The 24,722-nt window shown below is 36.7% G+C and overlaps 1 protein-coding gene across 2 annotated transcripts in view; it reads left to right on the forward strand.

The window, feature by feature from the left end:
• The window catches only part of VPS50 (VPS50 subunit of EARP/GARPII complex), a 104,587-nt gene that overhangs the window by 48,024 nt on the left and 31,841 nt on the right, over positions 1-24,722 (forward strand). For both annotated transcript variants that reach the window (XM_026098664.2, XM_026098665.2), the window contains exons 14-20: positions 2,022-2,119; positions 3,181-3,275; positions 4,015-4,113; positions 7,365-7,455; positions 8,992-9,168; positions 16,022-16,140; positions 17,531-17,637. In XM_026098664.2, the coding sequence (XP_025954449.2) occupies positions 2,022-2,119; positions 3,181-3,275; positions 4,015-4,113; positions 7,365-7,455; positions 8,992-9,168; positions 16,022-16,140; positions 17,531-17,637 (786 nt within the window). The remainder of the gene's footprint in view (positions 1-2,021; positions 2,120-3,180; positions 3,276-4,014; positions 4,114-7,364; positions 7,456-8,991; positions 9,169-16,021; positions 16,141-17,530; positions 17,638-24,722) is intronic.

Below are 24,722 nucleotides of genomic sequence, written 5' to 3' on the forward strand. Positions count from 1 at the left end.
TTTCTACTTGCAGAGAGACTAGCCTAGGACTGGTAGAAAGAGGCAGGTCACTGATAAGTGCTAATTAGGATGAATGATTCTTACAGAAGGAAACTGTTCACTTGACACTGGATGATCTGAAGAAGATGTGGTCAAAACATAAAACCGTGTGCTGATCTCTTCCTTTTTTGGTCTAAGAGAATTATCAGTGGCTGATGCCAGCCTTAACAAAAATAGACAGTCTTGTTCAGTGAATGACTCTTTCCTTCCTCCTTTTTAATTGCAGTGGTCTGGATGAGGCTGCAGGGGTATGTTCTGCACACATCTGGGAAGGTTGATTAAAGTCTTGTGTTGGGCCTTCTGTAATTCCTTACTGGGCTCACTTTCAAGTTATTCGGATGATACTCATCTAGCTGACTAGACTGCAAGATCTGGATTCAGGACAAGGCTTGAAATGGGAAGAGCACTTAGTTGTTGATAAATGATGTTTTAGGCCTGGCAGATGGAGGGCAGGTGTAGGTTCTTGATGGTTCTGAACTCTTCTCCAGTAGTTGGCACAGTTAGACATGAAAAATTGTTACTTTGCCTGAGGAAAGGGATATTAAGCCAGGAGGGTTTCTGTACAAAGCTGTATGAAGGACAGCAGTGGAAAACTCAAGCAGTCAGGATTAACTCTTACTGTGGTCCTGGCAGCATGTTACCATGTAGGGAACATTACTGTGACAGGGGTTCGCTATGCAGAGGGCATTCTTGTCCTTACTAATCATGGACGACTGCTTAAAAACTTGTCTCTGTGCTGATAAGATCAACTCATGAATGAAAACTGCTGGCTGGAGCTGTACCTGAGCCTTCTGGCAGTTGTACAGTTTAACAGTTGAGTGCGCTTCATGACCTCAGTGCTGCCTCCCTGGATGGAAGATGCGTGTAATCCTATTAAGGCCATTCAGTCTTGAGTTGCTTCTGAATTCCTTGTTGATACTGGGAATAATGTCTTTTTCAAGTAATGTATTCCATGAGCGAGGGCTGGCCAAGACACTACTCCCAGCTGAGGAGCTGTTAAACATTTTGTTCCCGCACCCTTACTTTCCTGTCTACATTATAGCAGTGACATGTCTACCTGACTGTGAAGTCCCTTAGGTTAAAAAAGATTCCACCTCTCAAGAATGTAGCCTAAGGCAAGGAGATTAGACGTGGCTTAGTCTGTTGGACATGTCCTGTTGCTCTCCAGATAGGATCAAGTTATAGACAGAGCCTTGCTATCTAGATTATCATCAGAACTGTCTTTTCCTTGATATTGTGAGGATCTGTTTTCATTTACTTCTGTCTTTGAGCATGTGCAAGCTGTAGTTTTTCAACAGTGAGAGAAAGACACTGAAGTTTTGAAGGGAAAAACTCTGTAAATTTCATCTACATCTGAGTGTGTGCTTCAGCCTGGGCTAAAGCCCCCTGCCCCCCTCTCAGTTACCTCTCTGGGCTCCTGTAGGCTCTTGTGTTTTTGCCTCCTGTTCATGTGATGGCTATACAACAGGGAGGACAGCCTGGTTCAAATGCAGACTGATAGATTGGGACTGTGAGGAGGTTTTTTGAGAGTAGATGCTGGGATCAGGAGTCAGGCAAAGAAGAGGCTTTGAGTTGGGAGCAAGTGCATGGAGGTAGGAGAGATGAGATCAGTTTGTCTAGGAATAAAGGAGTGAGTAGTCTTCAAGCACTGAAAACCAGCTGGAGGGTTGCAGAATGAGATGGAAAGACGGATCTGATCTTTTTTATTTGAGATATTAATATCAATTACTCTCTCACCTTATTTTGATCTTATTGAATGGGATATCTTGCTTGCATACTAACAATCAGTTTTCTTGGTTTGCATTAGTATATACTGTATTACAGGTGCTTTATTCCTTTCAAAACTTTAGAGCAATGGAGTTCTCTTGGAGACTGCATAGCGGATATTATGATAATAGCTAAGGCAGAAATTTCATTATGGCTAAAAAACTAGAATACATTTCAAGGCCTTTGGAAATATCTATAATACCTTCCAACTTCAGTTTCAGATGGCAGCAGTGTGATTGGAACTGAGGAGAACAGTTTTGACCGCAGCTATGTAAAAAAGAAATTGGAACATGGGCTTTCACGAATATGGCAGGTTTGTTTTTGGCTGTCTTAAATCCTTATTTTCCCCCAATATAAAATAGAGTTATTTTCATGCTGATCTTTTTAAGGAGATCTCTCAAGGGATTTTAAGTGATTTGTTTTGAGCTCAGTAAGTCAAAACCATGGAAACTTCATTTCCATGACTCAGTTACTACTTGGTCGCTCTGCTTACAAACCTAGTCAAGATACTAAAACGTAGTAATATGACTCTCAGCAATCTGCTTTCTTCCCGTATGCTTCTCTCAGTGCAGTCATGCTGCTTATGTTTTTCCTGCTTGGTTAAGGCCTCTTGAAATGAGTTTGTATCTGCCTGATATATCTGAATTGGGCTTTGCTGATAAAGATGGAGAGGGCTCCAGACTGTTTAGTTCCCCATTGCTCATGTTCATTACATTTTTGCAAGGAGCATAAGGAGCTTATAGGCCCCTCCTCCTATACGTGCTATAGCATCTCTGAACTGCTCACAGCTTGGGATAGCTTGTGGGAGGTGTGGAAAGGAAAAATGGAAAGAAAAAGAAAAGGCCTGAATAAATAGAAAACTGAAAATGGAAGCATGGAAGTTCAGAGCTAAAGAATGATCTTCTGTAGCCATTCTGGTATAGCCAGAGCTAGGGAGAACCTGAAGTCTTGTGAACCTGCCTGGTTTTGTAATATTCCTAGTCTGATTGATAGATCAATTTGATATGTAGCAAGACCCCAAATTTCAAATGATAAAGCTGTAATCCTTTTTCATAGCAGAACTATATTCTAAAGGTCTATTTTTTCCAGTGGCTGTAAAGAGTCTAGGACTGACATTGCATTATAGAGTGTTAAAGAAACGGATTATGTTACTAGTTAAGGAAGTCAACAGGAAATTATTCACCTTGCAGAGTTCTGCCCTAATTCTCAAAAAGAAGTTAACAGTGCAGACAAACCAAAAAGTACTGATGAACCAGGTATCTGAGCCTTTTGCCTTAATTTCTGTCTTGAGAGTATTAAGTATACAAAACCTCATATTTTTGCATGGACATTTAACAAGGATTTAATGCTGATTTTGAAATGTTTGTTTTGTAGGATGTTCAACTGAAAGTGAAAACATATCTTCTGGGAACAGACCTGTCTAACTTCAAATACGATGACTTCATATTTGTACTCGATATTATCAGCAGGTATACTGATGTGGTCATAAGGCCAGTTACTACTTGTGGACAAACCTGAACTCTGATAAGACAGCATGGTTAAGGCTGATGTTTATACCATGATACCAACTTTGTTCATATCTGCTGATACAGTGTGAGGAACGCTTCCTCTTTGTGTGGGAGTCTGTGCATGAATGTCAATCTCTGTTTTGCTACCTGCTCTAAGGATGTATTTGGAAGGGAGAGGAAACAAAGTGCTTTGCTTGTCAAGTTAGGCTCTGATATCATTTTGGTATTGGCCAATTTTAAGATTTCAGCAGTACAGTTTTAATGTTCCTAAAAGCTTCTACAGGATTCCTCAGTCAAGAGCAGCGAAAAGATTATCGTATCGCTAACCCATAAAGTATTATATCCTTTTTGAAAATTTTGATGATAAAATGATGGATTCAAGCTGTGACCTGTATGGCTTAACTTGTGTAATAGGATCCCAAACAGACATTTGCTTTGCTTATGGCTCTCTGTTCCTATGTGTATGGGATATCATGATAGGATTTGGAGGGGAAATGAGACATAGACTTTTGTGGAATGAGTGTAGTTTTTGTAACTTAACTTCGGTCTTCTGCTTTTATAGAGATGAGTGTACTGTCCTGGTAGTAACTGAGGCTTGTGATTCTGCTTGGAACAACAGTATTACTATGTTAGACTTTTCTCCAATGTTGTTCAGGTAACTTTGAATAGATAAATTCTAAACTATGTTTTATCATTATAGGCTGATGCAAGTTGGAGAAGAATTTTGTGGCAGTAAGTCTGAAGTTTTGCAAGAATCTATCAGAAAACAAAGTGTTAACTATTTCAAAACATACCACAGGTGAGACTACTATTTGTGAAGCTGGACAAGTTTAATGACTCTTTGTTGCTTTTAGTTTTAAATGGTTTCCAGAGGCACTGAATAACATGCTTGCGCTGAGGTTTGCAGATTAGGTTCACACAGTGGGATATGTTTCATGATGAGAATAGGACTCTGAACTCTCTATTTCTGTGGAGAAGCCCTTGCTTCTGCTGTATTTATGGAAGACTACAGTTCTGCAGCAAGCAAGCTGGATAAAGATGAAAACCTTTATGTGGGATTTCAGTAGTTTTTCAGACTGCTTCTTAGCTGTCTTCTGGAATTCCTAATACAGTTCTTTCCTAATGAAGATGAGTGCCTCCGAAGTCCATATTTTTTTGCAAAATTGTTATAAATTTCTTTTTCTGTGCCATTACATAAAAAGAGCCGATCGTGTGGTTCTGAAATACTTTAAGTATGCAGTTTTGTGTCTCATATCAAGTTATGTAGAAGTGTGTCCATGCTTTTGAGTCACATTTTTATAACTCCTTTCGTTGGCAGTGTCTGATTATGTTTCAGTCAGGTCTACTTTGGACTGGTGTCTGGCCTCAGATATGATACATGGTTGTGACAGCACAGGTGACAGCTTCAAAAGTTTTCTTTTTTTAATTGTCTTGATTTCCCAAATGTTTTGGTTTGGATGGTTGACAGGTCTTTCATTCCAGTTGTCTAGCATTTATCTTCTTTCTCTGTGTAAATAACTAGGAAGATACAGGAAGAAATATAGCATTGTTCCTTGCTCTGAGAAGCTTTTACATCACCAGTCTCGAGCTGTTTTCCTCCATTGTATGGGAGCTATCATACCAAGGCAAAATAGTACATCCAAACCCATTTGGTGTGAAACTTTTTATCTAAAATTTGTAAAGTATGAAAAATATGACAAGAGTACATTAGAAAGTTTCTAAATTCAAGAGCTAAGGATGTGATTGGGATTTCTTCTGTCAGTTTGCATCTAGGATTTCTTTTCAGAAACTTGATGAAGATCTCAATTTCAGTTGCCTGAAAAGCTGGGTCTTAACCAGGTGCATATTGTGTCTTGTCAGGAGATGAGTTAGTTAAGATGAGATGCTGCTTACCTTTATTTCTTGAAAAGCATTTCAGAACCCTGAACTGAATTACCTCTACTGCTCTGGAAACTGAGTGTGCAGCTGTACATTCCTATGGCCAAAACTGTTTGAGAGTTCCTTACACCTCTGAATGAAGCGCTCTCAGCCTCTCCACCCAGCCTGCTGTGTGCTTCTTTTCTAGTGGCTTTCATCTACTTGGAAAAGCTATTTTGATCTACTTAGTCCTATTTTACTCCTCTGCTTTATGATCTAATACACTACAGTAAATACTCTTTTGACCAATGAGATCCTGCTGATGTTTAAAGGACCTATTTAACAGTGTAAGGCGTCAGAAATTATAGTTTTCTGATTTTTTTTTTAATAGAATAGAATAAGAACATCGATGGAATATGTATAGAAACAATCATTTTATGATTTGTGTTTCTTTGTAGGTAGTGTTTCTTGTCATTCTTGTGAAAATAAAAGGAAATATTATTGATATGGACTCAAATATGTTGACTTCTTAATATTTTAGCTGTTTTATTCTGCATGGGTATTCTGAAGATTAATTAGCTGATCTTTTCATCCTCAAAAATAAAAGTATCAAACCCAACTGTGTCCCAGCTATATCCATCAGGTTGATTTATATAAAAGCTGCAAACATTTTGCCTTTTCTGATCAAGCTAATGTGGCTTTCACTCCCCTTGTGTATTTAATTGAAAAAAAAGCTAGCCCTTCAAGAATTCATTAGTGCACAAAAGCTTCATAGAGTTGAAATGCTTAGAGTCCAGGAGGGATCAGTTCTTTGATTATGTAGCTTGATATATGTGGCTTCCTGGGTGGTGTGGTAATGCAGAGAACTGGCAATGTAGAGAAGGCATTCAAAGGAACTGGTCACATCATTCAAAAAGCATAGAAGAACAGTGTAATGCAAGAGCAAACATGCAGCCTTTTGTTGGGTAGAAGTTGATTATTTTGAAAAATTAGAATGGACTTTTGGCAGAAGACATCAGCCAGCTGATTTTAGAACATAATTCACTTTTATTTGCTGGTACCTTTGTAAAAGGTGTGTCTGAGCAGCCAAGCTTGTCAGAGAATGAATATATCAGACCTCCCACTTGTGCCACTTTCTATACTTGTATGCTGGTGAAAATCAAAAGCATCTGTTCAAATATGTTACATCAGTAGCTAAATTTCAGCTTTGAAATGATATGAAATACGGTACTATGTAGCTTTTAAATATTTGTTTGCTTTTCTGTGAATCTTTCTCTTTAGTCTTCCTCTCAAAGAATTTAACCTGCAGCTCTTTTTTCAGAGCTACTTTACTTATTGTTCTTGTTGACTTTATTGGGAGAAGATCTAAGGGCTATGTGTACTCTGTGCCTCTGAAAGTCAGACTTTAAGTTTATTTGCATTTAGTTGGTAAATTTAAATACATACAGCAAACTGTAGTCATAATTCAACACATTGCACATCTTGTTGAGGCAAAAATCTTCGTTTCTGTGATTGCAGTTTGTTATTGAAATAACAGTATTTTTTGAATGTTTCACTGCTTGATTAGAAACCCAGTGCATATTTTATCAACTGCTACACATTAAGGAAAACAATATAATGTATATGAAGAAGAAAAGATGACAGCAATAAGCCCTCATTGCTGTCTTTTCCTATGAATTTCTGCTTACGTGGCAGAAAGATTTTCTTTAACAAAGGTATTTGTACTTACAGCTAAATGGAGGTTGTTCTGATGATTAAAAACATACCAGAGACAATGCAGAGAAACAATGGCTTGATTAGATTTCCCAATGCTTTTTCTGTATTAATATCAAAGTAAAGTTAAGCTATGAAGAAAAATATAGTTTAGGGGATTAACAGCCATTGTTGTTGCATAGTATTGCACAGTCATAAACATTCCTCTGTACTTACGAATGGTTTTGAGAAAAAAATTTGCTTCCAAGTTTTGGAGGTTGGCATTCTTTGAGGATTTTTCCAGAGGTGTCATAAAAATAGCACTGCATTAGTAGCCACAGCTTTCGGGTGGTTTGCCAGTTGAAAGAATGAGTTAAATATCCATTTTCAAGTGTGACGTGTGGTTCTTGAAGGCATTTTTTGCTACATAAGTTAAATAATCAGTCTACTTTCTGATTTGCTCGTGCTGCTGATTAAAAGTATTTGTTTGTTGTATTTCAGAACCCGTCTTGAAGAATTAAGAATGTTTTTGGAGAATGAGACCTGGGAACTTTGCCCTGTTAAATCAAGCTTTAGTATTTTGCAGCTTCATGTATGTTCTACAAATAAAACATACAAATATATTAGTGTTTTAATAGCTAAGAGTGCAGGTGTTTTGAGAAGTAGTAAGATGGATGAACTATTAAATGAATGTTTTAGTGGCTGATTTAAAAATATTATATTTCATTTTCAGATATTGGAAACCTAAGATTCAAATGCTTTTAAAAAAGTAACATCCCTGTTTTAGGCAGATGGAAGTTGACATAAGATGCTAGAATTGTAAGCATAATACTGGCCTTTATTACTTTTCATGTTTTAATGTGCTGTTAATATGGCAGGTATGTCAAGGAAAAAGCTTAAGTGGTATTATTGGAAAATTCACATTTTCTGCTATTTTAAATTATTTATCTGACACTAAGATGCTGAAAAATGAGTTCCTAAAAGTAGCTAAATGAGTGCTCACTAGCTTGTACCAGTTTTGGCACCTGTTTCTGGAAATGTAGGTCATATGGGCTGAATTGTAAAAAGTGTTGGAACTCGCTGTTTATGTGATGAAGTTCCACCGAAAGGGACAAGTAATAGGTGTAAAGTTTAACATATGCTGGGTGAATTTCACTTGTTTTGCCTCCTGAAACAGGGATACCTAGAGCTGTCACTGAAGTCAAAAATGGATGTAGCTGAGCAATGTCAAGCAAAAGATAATTTTGCAGCTTCTGTATAGTTAACTGTAAAAGCAAGCAAAAAGCTATTGGGGCAGTGATAGCAAGGAGGGAAAGAGGACCTATCATCCAGTAGGAAAAGAAAGAACATTTTTAATAGAGAAATGGGACTTGAGCAGCAGCAAATTGCAGAAAGTACATGACTCATTTAAACAAACTGAAACCTAAAGTTGCAGTCCATTTAGTTCCATATATTTTGATCGTCAGATCTTTAGATAAGTGATAATTCACATTTTTGCCATTTGTGAAGATGAATAATTGGAGTTTAATAGCTCAAAAATGCTCTGTCAATTGAGTAATGTAAGTTCAGATTTTTAGAAACAAATGCCCTACCTTGTGTGCCCTACTTAGTACTCATACTTTCAAAAGTTTGTGCGCTCACCTAATCTTTAGAAACTGGATGTGTAATATATTTTGAAGAATATACAAATTCTGAAAGAACTTTAAAAAAATTTTTAAAAAGTTTTTTCTTTAGTAAATTACAAGGTAAGTTGTGTAAAGAAACCTACATTCTTTGACAGATTTTTCAGGTCTTGTTTTATTCCTTATGAAAATGCTATGCTATATTTCTGTAAAAACAAAAAACACTCAGTTTTCAAAAGTGAATGCTTTCAGGATGCAGGTGATGTATTGCATGTTGTAGCTGGTAACTGCTAAAAATTGAAAGATAAGCTGTGTAAAATTGCCAAATTCAAGGTTAAGTGGTGCACGTACAAAAAGTATACTTAAGAAGCAAGTTTTGCTGGCTAAAAGATTTCATATCTGGGTAATTGTCCAGAAGTTTGTTGTTAAGCTGTAAACTTGGAGTTGTAGTCATAATGATATTGAAACTGTTGGTGATTAAAATTGTACTTTATTTATATTAACAGGAGTTTAAGTTCATGGAGCAGTCACGTTCCCCATCTGTGTCACCTAGCAAGCAACCTGCTTCAGCGATTTCAACAGCAGCAACTTTATTTGAGCAGTACTGTAACGGAGGAAACCCATTTGAAATTCAGGCTGACAGCAAAGATGATGAGACTGAAGATGTGCTTGCTTCCAATGGGGTATGGAATGCTTCAGAAGGAAGCAAATCTAGCTCTCATTAAATAATGGTTTATTTTGTGTATCAATGATGGCAAAATATCTTAATATGAGGATCAGTTAAATACAATGCTAGGTGAGATCTCAAGTCACTTTACTCCTTTGATTAGGTAGGTTGCTTTGCTTTTAAAAACCGTGCCAGAAAGCCAGGCTTCCTGTTAAAAGCTTAGTTTGCTTTGCAGAGAATCAGTATTTTTTCTAGTGAAGTCAGATGTTCCTGAAGGCTAGCAAACTGTGTTCCACTTAAATTAGTGTGGTGTTTTTTTTTTTTTTTTTCACCCCCACACTTTCTTTTACAAAGCAATTAGATGCAATGATTTAGCTTTCTTTGTGAAAGTAATTTTGTCACTTTGGTAGGACTGGAGCTCTGGCTCCTTAGGAAAGAATCTTCATGGATTACTCCTTCTGTTGTATTTATTCATGGTTACATGATTTCACAAGGATCTTTGTTAAACAGTTTTTATATATAATTTAAATGCTCAGGACATTTTTACAATGGGTTCCACCACTGTAAAACTGAACATTAACTTTCAGTCTATTTCTCGTAATTCTGCTCAAAATCTAGCAGTTGTGAGATATGTTTTAACATAAAACTTTGTACCATTCTCTTAAGCTCAATACTAACATGTTTTCATTAAACTTTTTGTTCCTGTTTACCCCTTTGAAAAAATAATGTTTTCTCAGGATTTTCTGTGATAAGGCTTGTGTGGAACTTAGTTTATTCAGCTTGTAACACTAATGGCTTTCTGGTTTTCAACTCATCGTCTTTCTCCTTTTCCCTGTGGGACTTCAGTTGCAAAGCAGTTTGATCCATATCTTGCACCCTTGAGGGCAGGGCGGTAGCCTCTTCCCTACTGCATCACTTGCAGAGGAGGTGCGGTTCGTTGGCATGAAATACTGCTGCTTTGTGTTTAAAGGGGCCTGCTAGCGGACCAGTTCCCTGGTGGTAGTTCTTCCCCTGTCATGTAGTTTTGAAGAACATATGTCCTGCCTTATATGAGTAGAGTGGTGAGAGTTGCATGGTTACTGCTATTAGCAGACTTGTGTAGAATAACTCCAAATGAGCAAGTTAAGCAAAGGTGAATGTGCTGCAGAGCATGCCAAAACCAGCAGCATTCTGCAGTGCTTTGTAGAAGCCAACTCTGCAACAAAGCTTTTCTGGAATCTGGATAGTCATTTGTTAGATAATTACCAAAATGACCCTTGGTGAAATACTTAATGATGATGATACTTATGGTGCTTTTGAGGTTTCAAAGTTAAAATTCCTTCTGTTGAAGAGTTCATTTCTGACTTTTGCATAGGTTTGTGCACAACTTTGCTTTTTAAAAGATTTTTCAGAATAAAAAGAACTAGAAAAACATTTTTTAAAGGGAAAGGTGATGTTTTGCAGTCCAATTTTTTTAAAAGATTCAACTCTAAAACAAATGTATGGAACCATCATGACCTGCACTATGAGTGCCACTGAAGAAAGTGTAAAACTGTAAATAGGTCTCAGATACTGTAGGGGGACTTCCCCCCACCCCGGTTTGCACTTAGAGTATTTAAGAAGATGTGAAATTGTTTTCTAAAGGTGATATTAATCGTAGCTACTTAGACTGGATAAAATCTCAAAAACAAATTTGCTGAACAAGATTTTGACCAAGGGCTGTAATTCTGATATCTCGTATGATTTCATGCAATTCACTACTAGCAAATGGATGTGTGCGCTGTGTGCATACAATCTCCATATTTTTGTTGATTGACTTGCAAGTCGAATACTTGGGAATGCTGTAATTATCTTCACTGTTTGACTACGGCTGTATTAAGAGATTTTTTTTTTCTTTTGTCTGTAGGCTGGTATGAGAAATCTGAAAACTTTTGCACTCAAATTAAAGCAAAATTGCTTCATTCTATTCAATTGCAACATTTTACCATTCAGAATCTATTTATTGTTTCTCTTGACTCAAGGAAAATTTAAAGGACACAAGCTTCCTCTTTTATAAACCATTTAAAAAAATCTCTGTATTAAAACATTGAAAGGCTACTGTTTTCACACTAGTCATTCACTGCTGTCTATTTTTTGAGGACGTACAACACTCAGTTCTAGCCAAAGCTGATGCTAACTAAGACAATAATTGTTTGCTCATTATTAAGGGGTTTTCTCATGCTTTGTACATAGGTGCTGCAGTTACTGGAAACACCATGGTGGAGACTGAACTCCAATAATTCAATATCAGGAAGTCAAAGCCTCCTTTGCCAAGCTAAGGGCTTCCACCCTAGCAGTTCCGTGGTAGTGTGCAATGTTTTTGGTGAAATAGGCTGGGGGGGGGGGGGGGGGGGAAGGGGTAATGATCTCATGAATTAGCAGTAGGCTCATGTGTTACACACGCAGCAAAGTCAATATTGTGGTTTCCCTGTCTTTAATTTTGAACAGTGTCCCATTTAGTAGTATTGCACATTTTCAGCAGCTTTCAAGGCTGGCTACAATATCCTCTTTCAAAGCTGCATGCCAATTTAGTGTTCTCCATTACTGAAACCTTAATATATCATAAATTGATAAAAACTAAATTTGTGCCTGGGGGAGAGCTGTAATGAGTTCTGGTTTTCCTTTGGCACCGGAAGGACAGAGTGTTCTCTATGGACAGAGTAAAATACCAATGATAGGATTTATGTGTACTTGTCTTGTTAAGCACAGGTTAGATTTATAGTCATTCCTGTTATAAACACTTTCGTTAACCTTAAATGTGGTATTATTTGAAGAACTTAAGAACAGTATATATAACTAACATGTTTTTCAAACAAAACTGTAGAGATAACGTTCAATGTGCATGATGTTATTTATAGTTGATTATTGAGAACAATACTTTTGATTTTTCTTCCCTCCTTGGGAAGGAAATTATTTGAGGTAAATATTTCCTTTACTTCATGTGTTTCTAGCAGCCCTGCATATAAAGAGACTAATTCTGTATGATGACTTGAGTTTAGTGCATTGGATAGTGGGTAACTAACTGCTTCTGATATTGACAGATGTTAAGTAAAGCTAAAGATTTATACTTAAAGTGCAGATCAGTGTGTTTAACTATGCTAAGAAGGCACTTGCATAGTTTTCATCAGTGTATTTGCCTGCTATCCCACAGGATTTGAAGGATAAAATCCTTCACAATATTTTTGTGAGCCAGGGAAGTATTATCTACATTTATATTGAGAATTGAGGATAGATTGAATAATTTGTCATTAGTTGTATAGGAAGTCTAATCTGTCTGGTTTTGAAACCAAGATTTCTTGTGACCTGGGTGAGTCTGCTGTCCAGGCTGACAGTTCCACATTCCCTTTTCTCATGTTTTTCCTCTCCTGTCGTCTTGCAGGCTGTTCCAGAGTGCTGGCATGTAGAAAGAACTCTTGAAAATAATTGCATTTGTTTGGTTATGCTTTAAATAAAAACACAGATAATTTGCTCAGGTAACAGGGGATAAAATTTTTACACTTGTTTTATGTTTCAGTTTCTTGACTGATTTATTTCTGGTGTGGCATTCAAAGTCGACAGTATTTCAGGCAAAGATTGTATAATTTTATTTGTTTCTAAATAATGCTGAAAATGGCATGACGAGGGTGTGTATAAGCAATTGATATAAATGTCAAATGTGATGATGTAAACGATGGTAAGGATTGGCAGGGTTTCTTTTTAAGAATTTGGAAATCTTTTTAACTGCATAATCATTGCTATTCAGGAGAACGGAAAATAGACATCTAGATCCAGCCACCTTAATTTTATATCTTAAAGTTCAGTGAGACATTTCATGTCTATTTTCTATAGCTCCCTAAAATATCTTGCTTGTGATACAGCTAACTTAGAATATTTTAACACTTCAGCTTTGATAATTCTTATCACTGTCCAATGTACTTGTTTGGGCTGGTTACCTAAATGCTTGTGAACTAATTATTAACCACAGGATAACTGAATTCCTTTTAGCACTTTGAATTGAAATTGTACTGCAGACTATGCATATTCAGAAATGAATTTATAAGATCGCTTAGTTTGAAGTCACTATTTAATATTTATGAGTTACTTATCTGCTTTTTAAAGTATATAGTATTTTTATCTCAAAAATATACAGTGTAGTGGATCTAGGGTTCTTAGAAATTTTTTCCCTGTAAAACTCATTTTTCAAGATTAAGATTACTGATATGTAGGAATTACTAGATTTTTAACGATTTGTAGTCAGTTTATCATTTCCCTGTCGCTGGATTTTAACTTATCGCAGCAGGTTATTTTAGAATAAGTGGTTGTAATTCTGCTAGTATTTCATCCAAGGAACTAAGACTCTTCTTTGTCCCTAATCAAGCCTAAAGACAGTTCCCTTTTGAAATAACCTTAGCTGCTTTAATGGTAGTTCTCATTTGTCTGAAATACTCACACAGTAGAAACTTTGCCTGTGAATATTCACGATCAGAACGTTTCTTTTTAGTCTCTGTCTCATCCTGCATTCTTTTTCCACTCCTGCTCTTTTTGCTTTGGATTTGTTTATAAAAGTGAGAAGTCCATAGTATAATACACTGCTTTCGGAGTGCTAGGTTTTAGAAAGCCACAGAGCCTGGGAGAGAGGAAGAAAGAAAATTGTCGTGCATGATGAGAAAAGCATTTCCTAGTGTGTTTTGTGTAATTGAGAGACTGGCATTACCTTAGTGCAAGCATCTTCCTTGTTTTTTCCCTCTGGTGAATGTACTTCGTATCAGTCGAGTCCTGTAAAACCCTGCCGTCTGTTGTGGATCCTGGAACCAGACTGTCTTTGTCCAAGGGATCAGGAAAGGCACTTATTAACAAAATGTCTTCAAAGCAGTGTGCAAGTTAGGGAAAAGTTAAAAGACAAAGCACTGTGGTCTGTCTCCAAGTGTAAGTGCGTTCAGGAGCTGAATGGATATGCTTAATGCAGTGATAGTTGTATAGGAGCTCAGGAAACTGTCTTTTATCATAGAGCATTAAGTATTTGTTTTCCTGTGAAGTTTTGTGGTTTAACAAATAAAACTTGTGAAAAACTTTATTCAATTATTTCTAAAGCTTCTCAAGCACCTAAACTGCAGAGCAATCAAGAATACTTTTTAAAGATACTAAAGTTAAATACTGCTTTTAATTGCAGCATTTTACAGGTGCTTTTTTGCAGAAAATAATCCTAATTGCACAGTTTTACATGGACTGTGGCTACTTAATTATAAAGAAACATTTGTTACCTGTGTTTGAATAAAACTTCTTCTCATAACTGATAGTCTAGCGATAATTACATGTCTACCATGGAAATCCTATATTGTATTATATATCCTATAGTCTTTGTTGCTCATTTTTTCCAGAGATCATATATTAGGTTAAAACCTTTCATCATTAAATAGACGGAAAGTTGCTTGAAGCATATGAAATGCAATTCAACAATTGAGCAGAGCAAAACAGTTTCAGAAAATTAAAATTGTGGCTGAGGGATCTGAGACAGTAGTTAAAGTGTCTGTAACTACTTAAGCTTCTTAGTTTTTCAAATGGTGTAATTAGCATCAAATCTTGTTTCTCAGTGGAAGAAAGCACATCATCTCAAGGCAGGTATACATGGTTAATTTAGCTGTGCATTCACATTTTTCAGAAGACTTATTCTGGAAGTAAGTTCTGTGGGATCTGTGATGATTGAAGCAAATGATGCGTGAGGTTTTCTTCTATCATAGAGGAAATAGTTGTTTCATTGGTAATTACATAAGTGTTTCAAGTATCAGGATCATGTGCCTTTAACTAGGTAAAGGATGCTCTCTTTTTAAAAACAAAAAAAAATTCCTCCCACAACCAACAACAAAAAACCTCAGTGTGTTTTACGTCCCACCCCAAACCCACTCATTTATTCCACTGATACAGCTTAGTTGCAGCATTAATTTCTTAGAATAATATAATGCATTATTCCTTTTTGTACAGCTAGGAAAGATGCATCAAATGGATTGTAGAAGCCTATTCCTTGCTTGCTGTGCCACTTCTGTTTGGTTCATGTGCGGTGCAAACTGTATATATGTATGTACAATGTATAGACATATGCAATGTAACTCTTACTGTTAATGTAGATAGAACAGCTTACGGTTGAAGAAAGTACATACAGCAAAATTAGTGGAGGAAAAAAAGTATGTGGTTACTGTATAGTAGCCATGAGAAATACTCATGTTTTTGTAGTAACACTTGACCAGTTATTTTGTGCCCTGTGCAAAAGCAGAATAGCATTGGTCTCTAGCAGGTTAAGTGAGTGAAAGACTCTCAGGCAGAGATGTCTTTTGGAGTGTACTAAGATCAATTTTAAAAAGAGCTGCAAGTTTTTAAAAATAAATGCATACACTGTCAAGAAGTATTTTTGTAAAACAATAATGTAGTCCTTCCTTGCATTTAAAAATTAAGGGTTTTGTGGTGTCAGGTTTTGTTTGTTTTTATTGCCACCATATGGACCAATTTTGAGTTTTTATTTATTTATTTTTTTCAGATTGTAAAACAAATAATGAAAGTTAAGATATTTGAAGAGTATTTGATACTGAGAGAAGGCAAAAAAATGTATCAATAGCTGGGAGAAGCAGGATGATGCACATATTTATTCTTATGACATCTGAGAATAGAAGTTCATTTAGAAATACACTTACAAATGGCTTTGTATAATTTGTATAATTTGTCTGTTGTATTTTATAATGAGCATTGTAAGCAACCTGTCAACCAGTAAAGCTATTTCTATTCCAGTGGGGGTAAAAGCCAACCAGTCACCAAAATTCTACTTTAAAGGGGTGGCAGTATTATAAGGAAAGTAATGGCAGTCATTTTATTCATTTTTACAGTATGAATCGGATGAACAAGAAAAAAGTGCATATCAGGAGTATGATAGTGACAGTGATGTTCCTGAAGAGTTGAAAAGAGATTATGTGGATGAGCAGACAGGAGATGCCCCTGTGAAAAGGTAAGTAGGCTGTGTGAGTACCTGACTTCTTTTTTTGTACTACTTATTTACATGCTTCTAATCTCTGTTCTCTAATTCTTTCATTTTCTGTCTAATCTCTATTCTATGATAATGGAATAGCAATCAAATAATTGTTATGCTACCTGGGTAGTTAGAAAGTGCCAGCAGTTAGATTCCAGAATGGAAGGAAGCTTTAAACTGTTCATCATTATTGCATGGAAAAAAAACTTGGGAAGGCAAGATTTTGAAGGATGATAAGGACTCTGTGAAGCAGGTAGTGGAAAATGGATTAGTAGGCATTAGATGTTAAGTGAAGGTCTCTATTGTGCATATGCGTGATTTTTGTTGTATCATAGGGAAGTGTTTGCAAAGGAATGACGCGGGGCTTGGGCTTCTGCTTTTGTAGAAAACAATGTTTTACAGATAAAAACTTGAATTCTGCTATAGATCAAAGGCAGTCATTTGGAATTTCTAAGTTCTCTGTTTCTTTCTCAAAAAAAAAGCTAACTGTGGCATTTAAAAGGATCTGAACTACAGATTTCTTTGTAAGGCACTGTACTGGTTAAATATTCATTCAGACTTTCTGAAGTAAGCAAACATTTATATGTAGAGCACTGTAGGAGAACTAGGAAAATATCACTTAAAGAGGAGGACTCTTTTTTTTGGTAAAAATCACTGTTTAGGGTAAAATATTGTTAACATGGTTTTATAAGATGCATCACAAGCTACTTCATTTCAAAGAAGCTGAGGAGGTGTTGCTATAAATTACTTAACCAGAACAAACTGCAGTCACTGTCCATAACTATTTTCTGTGAAACTGTTATATATTTTGAATTTTTGGAAAAATAACATTTTGAGGTATGGTAGAATGTTTTCTGATGAAAATATTAATGTCATCTTAGCTTCATCTTCCTCAGCTGTTTGTATTTACAGATAGCCCTTTTCAGCTCTGGCTCACTAATCTGCCTCTTTTTCTTGATGGCTTGTGCTGTTTTCATTTTATTTACTTCACAAGCAATGAACTTGAGGCAGAGTGAGTAACGTGGTTGTTGAGGCCAGATAGAGACCTGCAGAACTCAAGCTTTGTATTAGAGCTCAGAAATTCCTTTCTCTAGTACTATTTTCAGCAAGCTAGGTTAGGCTTCTCTCTTTAAATGTTTGAATCCTAACCCAGTTATGCTTTGGCATCAATAAATAAATAATCAATAATAAATCAAATAAATCAAATAATAAATCAAATAAATCAAAGTAATGTCTGAAAGACATGCCATCTTGTGAAAAGGGAAGAGCAGAATGTACCTTTTTTCTTAAGTTACTTAATTTTCATTGGTGTATAATTGAATATAATAGGCAGTCACATTTGGTGTATTTTGTTTTGTTTTCTTTAAAGTGTTTCTCGAGAAACCCTGAGGAGCAGAAAGAGATCAGATTATAATCTCAATAAAGTGAATGCGCCTATTCTAACAAATACTACGCTGAATGTAATAAGACTTGTCGGTAAGTAGAAGAATTGTAGGAATATGTGGTTTTTATTTAATGCAAACCTATGCATTAGAGCAAATATGTTCACTGAATTTCAAAATATTAAAAAAAAAAAAAAACCCTCTAGATGGAATCTTATTTCCACTCTTTGAAAATGTTAATAAAATAACATATTAATACAATACTAAAACAAAATATTTTTTATTAGATAGTCTAATCGGGATAAATCTTGTGAATTATTTTGAATATTCATCTGCTTGTATATATTGAATTTATTTTATAATGTTGGTTTATTTATCTAAAATACTGAATGCATAAAATTGGTGAACACAGAAAGGGAATAGATTGGTGTTTTATGTTGCTAATGTATCCTTGTGGATTAAATGATTTACTTTAAAGCAGGCTGGTTACAAAAGTAGAAACTTAATGATTTCTTTTTTCCTTTTGTTACTCAAATGCATACACAGGGAATAACTTTTTATTGTGTCATGGTAGACCACTAAGAGATGTGCCCTTCCAGATTGCTAATTTCAGTCACTTAAATGTATCCTATTTTTTTAGCTAATACTTGCCTAGAGCAAACACAGGCTGTATTTCATTATTGCTGCTGTTCATGCAGCAATTCATGCAGTAACTTTCTGATAAGGTACGCTGTTATGTGCTGTTTTGTTGACCACTAGTCAAATGAGTCAGTGGTCCCAATCCAGTTTGTACTATAATGCCGTCTGTGGTCCTCATCTTCGATTGATGTAAGTGACTGGCATGTTTTTGCAGGCAGTCTTAGTACAGGCCGTAGAGTGAATAACCTTCTCATTGAGAGAACGTTCCAAATGAGTTGGGGCACTTTTTAACAGCAATCTTGGGAAGTTTGCTGCCTTCCTATTTATTCCATGGCTGAGTACATACTTCCAGAACTGTCAGCTGGTTTATTCTCAAGTACTGATACTGTTCTGAGGAGGGAGTGGAGTGAAGACTCTTCAGAGGTGCGAAATGATAGGTGAGAGGCGACAAACAGTTTGGAGCATGGGAAATTCAGATAAGAGATCATCTGGATTTTAATGGGTTTTTTTAGTTTTTTATTGGTGTTTTTTAAAAATTTTTTATTGGTGGTTTTTCTTAACCATAACAGTGGTCGCATACAGAAATAGGTTGCCCAGGGAGCTTATGGACAAGACCCTATAAGACAATTCCCTGAGCAACCTCATCTAGTTAGACCTGCTCTGAGCAGGAGTTTGGGCTAGATGACTTCTGGAGGTCTCTTCTAACTAAAATTCTTGTATGAAAACACTCTCCCGCCACTGTTGAGTATAATGGGCTTGATTTTTGTGATTGTGACTTCTGTTTGGGTATCCAGAGAATTCTTACTGTGACATAGTCATTTCCTACTGCTGACTAGCATTTTACTTATAGAGAATTGGAAGCTATCACCCAAATGTATTGGGTTGGGCAGGAGAAGAGAGAGAGGAATTCTATATATGTTGTATTAGTGAAGTCTGTCTGCAGTGTTTATGTGCTTGGAAATGATCATGGGTACTTCAGAACAAGCTGATTTAAAAGAATACTCTGCCACCTGGATAGTTCCTTTTTGCTGTCTTAGGGGATAGCACATAAATTATCTTGTGCAGAAATTAATTTTCAAACCTCTTTGTCATTTTTTTCCTCTTGGCGATTCTACCATGCAGACCTGAAATATGAATTGAGTATTCTGTTGCATCTTTTCTGGTATTGATCTGTGAGTTAGGTTGGGCAGACTGTTTATTATCTCCTAGGATAATGTTTTGTTCTAAGAAAATTTAAATTGGACCTAGAGAATGCAGATGGCAGTTCTGCCTTTATGTATACTGCTCTCTTTCCCACAACCTCTGCCCCCACCCCAACACAGTGTAAGAATAGATGGAGCCGTAGTTCTGATTTTCAGTTTTACATGAGGATTCTTTATTGTAATGTTTTACTATGGATTAATTTTCAAACTCATATATATACTTTCCCCCCCCTCCTGGAAATGCATTTAATTTTCAAGTTTTCTACTTTTGAAGGTGTTTTATATTACTTCTATAATGATTGACGATGGCCATAATTGGAACACGGAATTGGAAAGGGACCTCCTGCAGCCCCTGCTGTAGGGAAACATGTCGTATAATACTGTCTGTAAATATACTTATTTAGAGCTCTACCCTAAAAATAGTTGTGATTTGCTCCCACCACTTTTAGCTAATAGGAATCCTACTCCAAAAGCCTTATCGACTTAATTGCTTAAAAAAAAAAATCCAGCTGTTTTCTACACACTTGTTCTTACGCCAAAATAATCTTTTAAGTTTAACAGAGCTCCTTGTTCTTTGATATATACTACCCTGCTGTTTTTATATAAAGCAATCCTATTTCTTCTTTGTTTTCCTATCTAGATCTGCCAAGCTTTTTAGTATCCTCTGTATTTATCCTTCAAAGGTGTTAAGGTCCCTTACTTTCTCATTAGTTCTTTTTCTGTTCTTGTTATAAGCTTATCAAAATCGTGTGCAATGCTTTGGATGAGATCTCACTGCATTGTGTCACGGTTGTGTCACAGCTTCCTGGTCTCAAGTACAGTTGCTTCCCTTTTGCACCTCTTTGGATTTCTCACAGCTTCATTGTACTGGCAGTTCAAGCATTCTGTAATGAGCTTGTGCAGCCAGCTGGTCCTTCACTTTCCCATTTTATTTCAAGTGATGAGCTTCTAGTTTATAGCAGAAAAATATGTGTTTCTTATTAATTGGTCCCCAAATGCATGGCTTCACGTTTTGTGGTACTGAATTTCATCCAATTTTTATTGCAGCAGTCATCAAGGTCCTTCAGTTCTTCCTGTACATAATGTCAGTCCTTTTCTGTTTTGATGGTGCCTCCTTATTTTTTCCATTATCACACAGTTATTTCTGTGCCAGAAATATTCATGAAAATGTTAGAGGTGGCCAATTGTTGGGATCTCCACTAGTAGCTTTTCCAGATATTTCCCTTTTCAGCACACTCCATTCTCTGCTCTCTAATCCCTCGCTCATTTCAAAAACGTCTCCAGCTTCAGTTTTTACTGTGCAACATTGTAAAATGAATACTTTGACTAAAGCCCAGATAGATTAAATGTACTGTATTGCCTTTGTCTAAATAATCAAATAGTTTCTCTAACAAGAATACATCTTACTCTGGTACAGGTCACCTTTGGTAGATCCATGATTTGTTTTATCCTAATTTTGCCTCCATATTTCTGTTTCTGTTACTTCCGTGTTATCTTCAAAACTTGATCTAATGGTCCACATTCTACAGATCGGACTAATGGATCAATAGTTTTCTGGATGACTATTGTCCCTCTTAAATATGTTTTTACTTGCCGTTTTTCAGTCACAGTGTTACAACCCATGGCTTGATTGGTTATTACACATACAGTTCATTACACTGATTACCTGGCCCTCCATTACCATTTCATGGTCATTTTTCGTTATGTCCTTATTCCTTCACTCCTTTAAGTTGACTGTGTTGAGGTCTTTTCCAGTTCACATTCAACTTCACTGAATGTGGCTGGTTCAGTTCCATTACCACCCTGTTCCCGTTCTCATCTCTTTTTCCAATATCGGTATCATAGTCCTCAATGAAAACCAGGGCAAAGTATTCATTCTTGCTTTTGGACTCTGTCTTGTTTATCTGCAACTTCTGCACCTCTGTCCCCGGTTTTGTTTTGCTCTTGTTAGTCTTATGTAATTGGAAAACTGCATATTTTATTTACTGTCTTTGCAAAATCTAGCTTCAGCAAGACTTTTGGTAGTTCTAGTTCTTAATGTAACTTTCTGAATGTATTCCCCCCCCCCCCCCGCCACCGTTTTCCTTGTCCTAGTCATTCTTTCCTTTTAGTTTCTTTGCAGTTTGTCACATTCGTAATGCCCAAGGATGTCTTCCTCACTTTTGCTTTCATTTCTGTCTTCTCTGAGGAGTGTCAACCACAGAAGTTGAAAATGTCTCTGTCTTGTGTCAGGACTATTGACATTAGTAAACAAATACTTAATTCAGTTCCTCTAGGCTGTATCCCCAGAGGCATTAGAAATGGTTCTTTATGTTAATGGTTACGGGAACAAGAAACAAATAAGGTACCACCATTTAGCCAGACTATCTGATTTATTAGGTTTCTTTTTTTGTCTCTTGATTCATCCCTATGAAACGTGAAAATAAGGATGTTGTCTGCTTGGCAGATTTGCCTAGGTGTGATGCTAGCTTTAGGAGATCCAGGTTTGCTGCAGTGCCCTGGATTCTCACCTTGTAGGTAAGAATGCAGCAGGATGCGCACCACATCTTTTAACAGCGGTCTCTTTTGCGAATGCCACAAAGGGTTCAGTTTGTCTTGAACTGTCTTAGGATTTTGGTTAGGAAAATAGCATGGTACTTGCACTGCGTAATTTCACCCATCTAGAGGAGTATAATCTAAACTGGTTTTCTAAGATCCCTTCATTATCAGTGGAGAAAGCTAGGCAACTCTAGGGGATAATGGAGTTTGTTACCTGCCCTAGGTATCTTTTTATGCATATCTTAGCATAGATATTTTGACACTTGTCCTCTGGAGCCATTTCCTTCTGCACAGGAAATCTAGACAACCAGCTTGGGCTAAGTGTCTAGTTTTTAGATAAAGTTGGACAAAGTGAATTGCACATGCAGTACCAGCAGTGTGGAGTGTCATTTAAAAAAAAAACAAAAAAACCAAAAAAAACCCCAAAAAACAAAAAAAAAAAAAAGAAAGCAGGGCTGTACCAAACTGCAGGGCATTTTATAGATATGTCCTATGCAGCAGAAAACCTGTACTCTCTTAGAAGTTCTATTCCTTGAAAAGAAGGCTGTGATTTAACAGAGTTGTTTTGGTGGCAGTAATGTCCATACTCGAGCGTTTTTCGTCCCTGCTACCTGTCGTCACTGATATTCCTACCTTCCCTATGTTGCATCAACATGACTTTTGGTTGAGCTGCATCAGCTCATTGCACATAGTTAAAAGTAAACCATAAATTCTGACTTGAGAAAGGTGTTTTAATGCCCTCCCCCCCCCCCCCCCCGTTTTGGGGGGGAGGGGTTTTTCCTTTTGCTGTAAGGGTTATTTGGGAAGAAACTTTTACACTTTGCTTGCTTTAAAATCCATTATCTTTTACGAAAATGATGATGATTGTGAAAGATCTCACAGCAGAAAACATGTAGCTGAAGGAAGTGAGAGATCACAGAATACAGAACTTGATGGGACTTCAAAAAAATCATGCAGTCTTTCAAAATGATATCATTACTATGGGTTTTTCACTTTCTCCTTCAAAATAGCATTTTAGCTCCTACTGTTTATCATAGGAAGTAGCATGTTTGGAATTCTGAGACTCCGTGGGAAATGATTTTAATAATGACCATACATATACTAAAATTCAAATACCTACTTTTCAGGAGGTAGTGCGAGCTTTTTGTTTTTAGTGATCAGTTTTATATACATTAGTCTGATAGAGTACTCTCCCTCTTTGAGGGCAAAAGAAGTGCAGGGAATACTGACTACAGGAAAAAAAACCCACACTATTAGGGAGAGCCGCCAGAAAGTCTAGCTACTTTGAGTTGCTGAAACTCTGAATGGTATTTTCAAATATTTCTGGAAATTTCTGGCATGGCATGGCTTTAGGCTACTAGTCCTGTTTGGAAATGTTCTCACACACCCTTTTTCACCCCAAATGTGAACTTCAGTGCAGCTAAGGAACAATGTATAGAAGTTAAAAGTTGGCACGCTAGAGAAAGAAGCTAGGAGGAAATGTTCTTGGAACACTCGTGTCAAGATGCTGAGTGATGTAGTAGTAGAGAAATGTTCTTGGCATCAAAAGATTTTACAGGGACAATACTTGGGCAATTGTACAGTGTGTAGCCCTTTGGAAAAGCATAGGATTCTGCCCAAGAGACTACCTTGAGTATTTATGCCAGCTGCACACATATTTGGAAATCTGACTGTCCAGAATATGACACATTGCCCTTATGTGTATGGGTTGCATGCAAGTTTGAAAAACATGTTTAGCACAAAGAGCAAGTGGAAAAAATCAGCATGTAGTAATACAGAATATTGGGACAGTGCATATGAAGATGACAGCTGGTTTCGTAGGGTGTCATCCTTTTCCAAACATCTCTGAATTTCCACATTGAACTGTGCTGGAATTTGCTGCATTAATTTTTCCCTTTTGGAAGACAAGAGAACTTCTTGAATCTGCTTTTCAGTTTGCTCGTAATGCTGATATACATGTAAATAACTATCCTGTACATCAAAACTTTAATAAGCATGCAGTTAGTAACTGGGCTAAATTGCCAAATATTTAATACCGTAACAGAGTCAAATCTCCCCAAAACATATGCTAAAAATAAAAAGTGTATTTGTGCATGCTAGCAAACCCAGTCTCAGATGCACAATACTCAAGCAGGTGGTCTAAGCTATATAGACACCTGGAAAGTAGTAATGTCGAGTTATTGCTTGATTCTTCCCATGCTGATAGCCATATCACGTATTCATCAAATCCATGAGACCTTTACTGAGCTGGACAAGTAATTGTTTAAAAAAATACAAATAACCTGCCAATGGCTGATTTTGTTGCTCTGTTACTCAATTTCTTTGCATAAAACATCATAATCTGTATGAATTACTAAATTAATTTGCTGGACACAGAATTATCTTTGAAAAACAGTGTTGCTGACTACAGGACAAAGAAATGATTTTGGCACCCTCATGCAATTTTTTTCGAACCTGTCACTTTGAAATGTGTCTGGAACGTTACGTTTTGGTAAATGATCTGTTATATCCGACATACTGGAGGAACTGCATTTGCAGTTTGGTCCAGAAATTGCCATCTGTTACTATAATAACCCAAAGGTTGTTATATGTTCTTTCTGGTTTTTAGACTCTAATAGGGCAAATGGTATGTCAGTTTTCAGCTAGCCAGCAGAGCATGTTCCCTGCTACTGGACATAGGAAACTGTTAAGTCCAGAAGAGACCTTTCAGGTTGTTGACTTCAGGGCTTTGAAATTGCAGGCAGCCATATGGTAGACACTTAGGCCTGGATAGTGTGTAGAGGAGCTCCTCCACTTAGTA

This window comes from Dromaius novaehollandiae, chromosome 2 (assembly GCF_036370855.1).
Source record: "Dromaius novaehollandiae isolate bDroNov1 chromosome 2, bDroNov1.hap1, whole genome shotgun sequence".
Lineage (NCBI taxonomy): Eukaryota > Metazoa > Chordata > Aves > Casuariiformes > Dromaiidae > Dromaius > Dromaius novaehollandiae.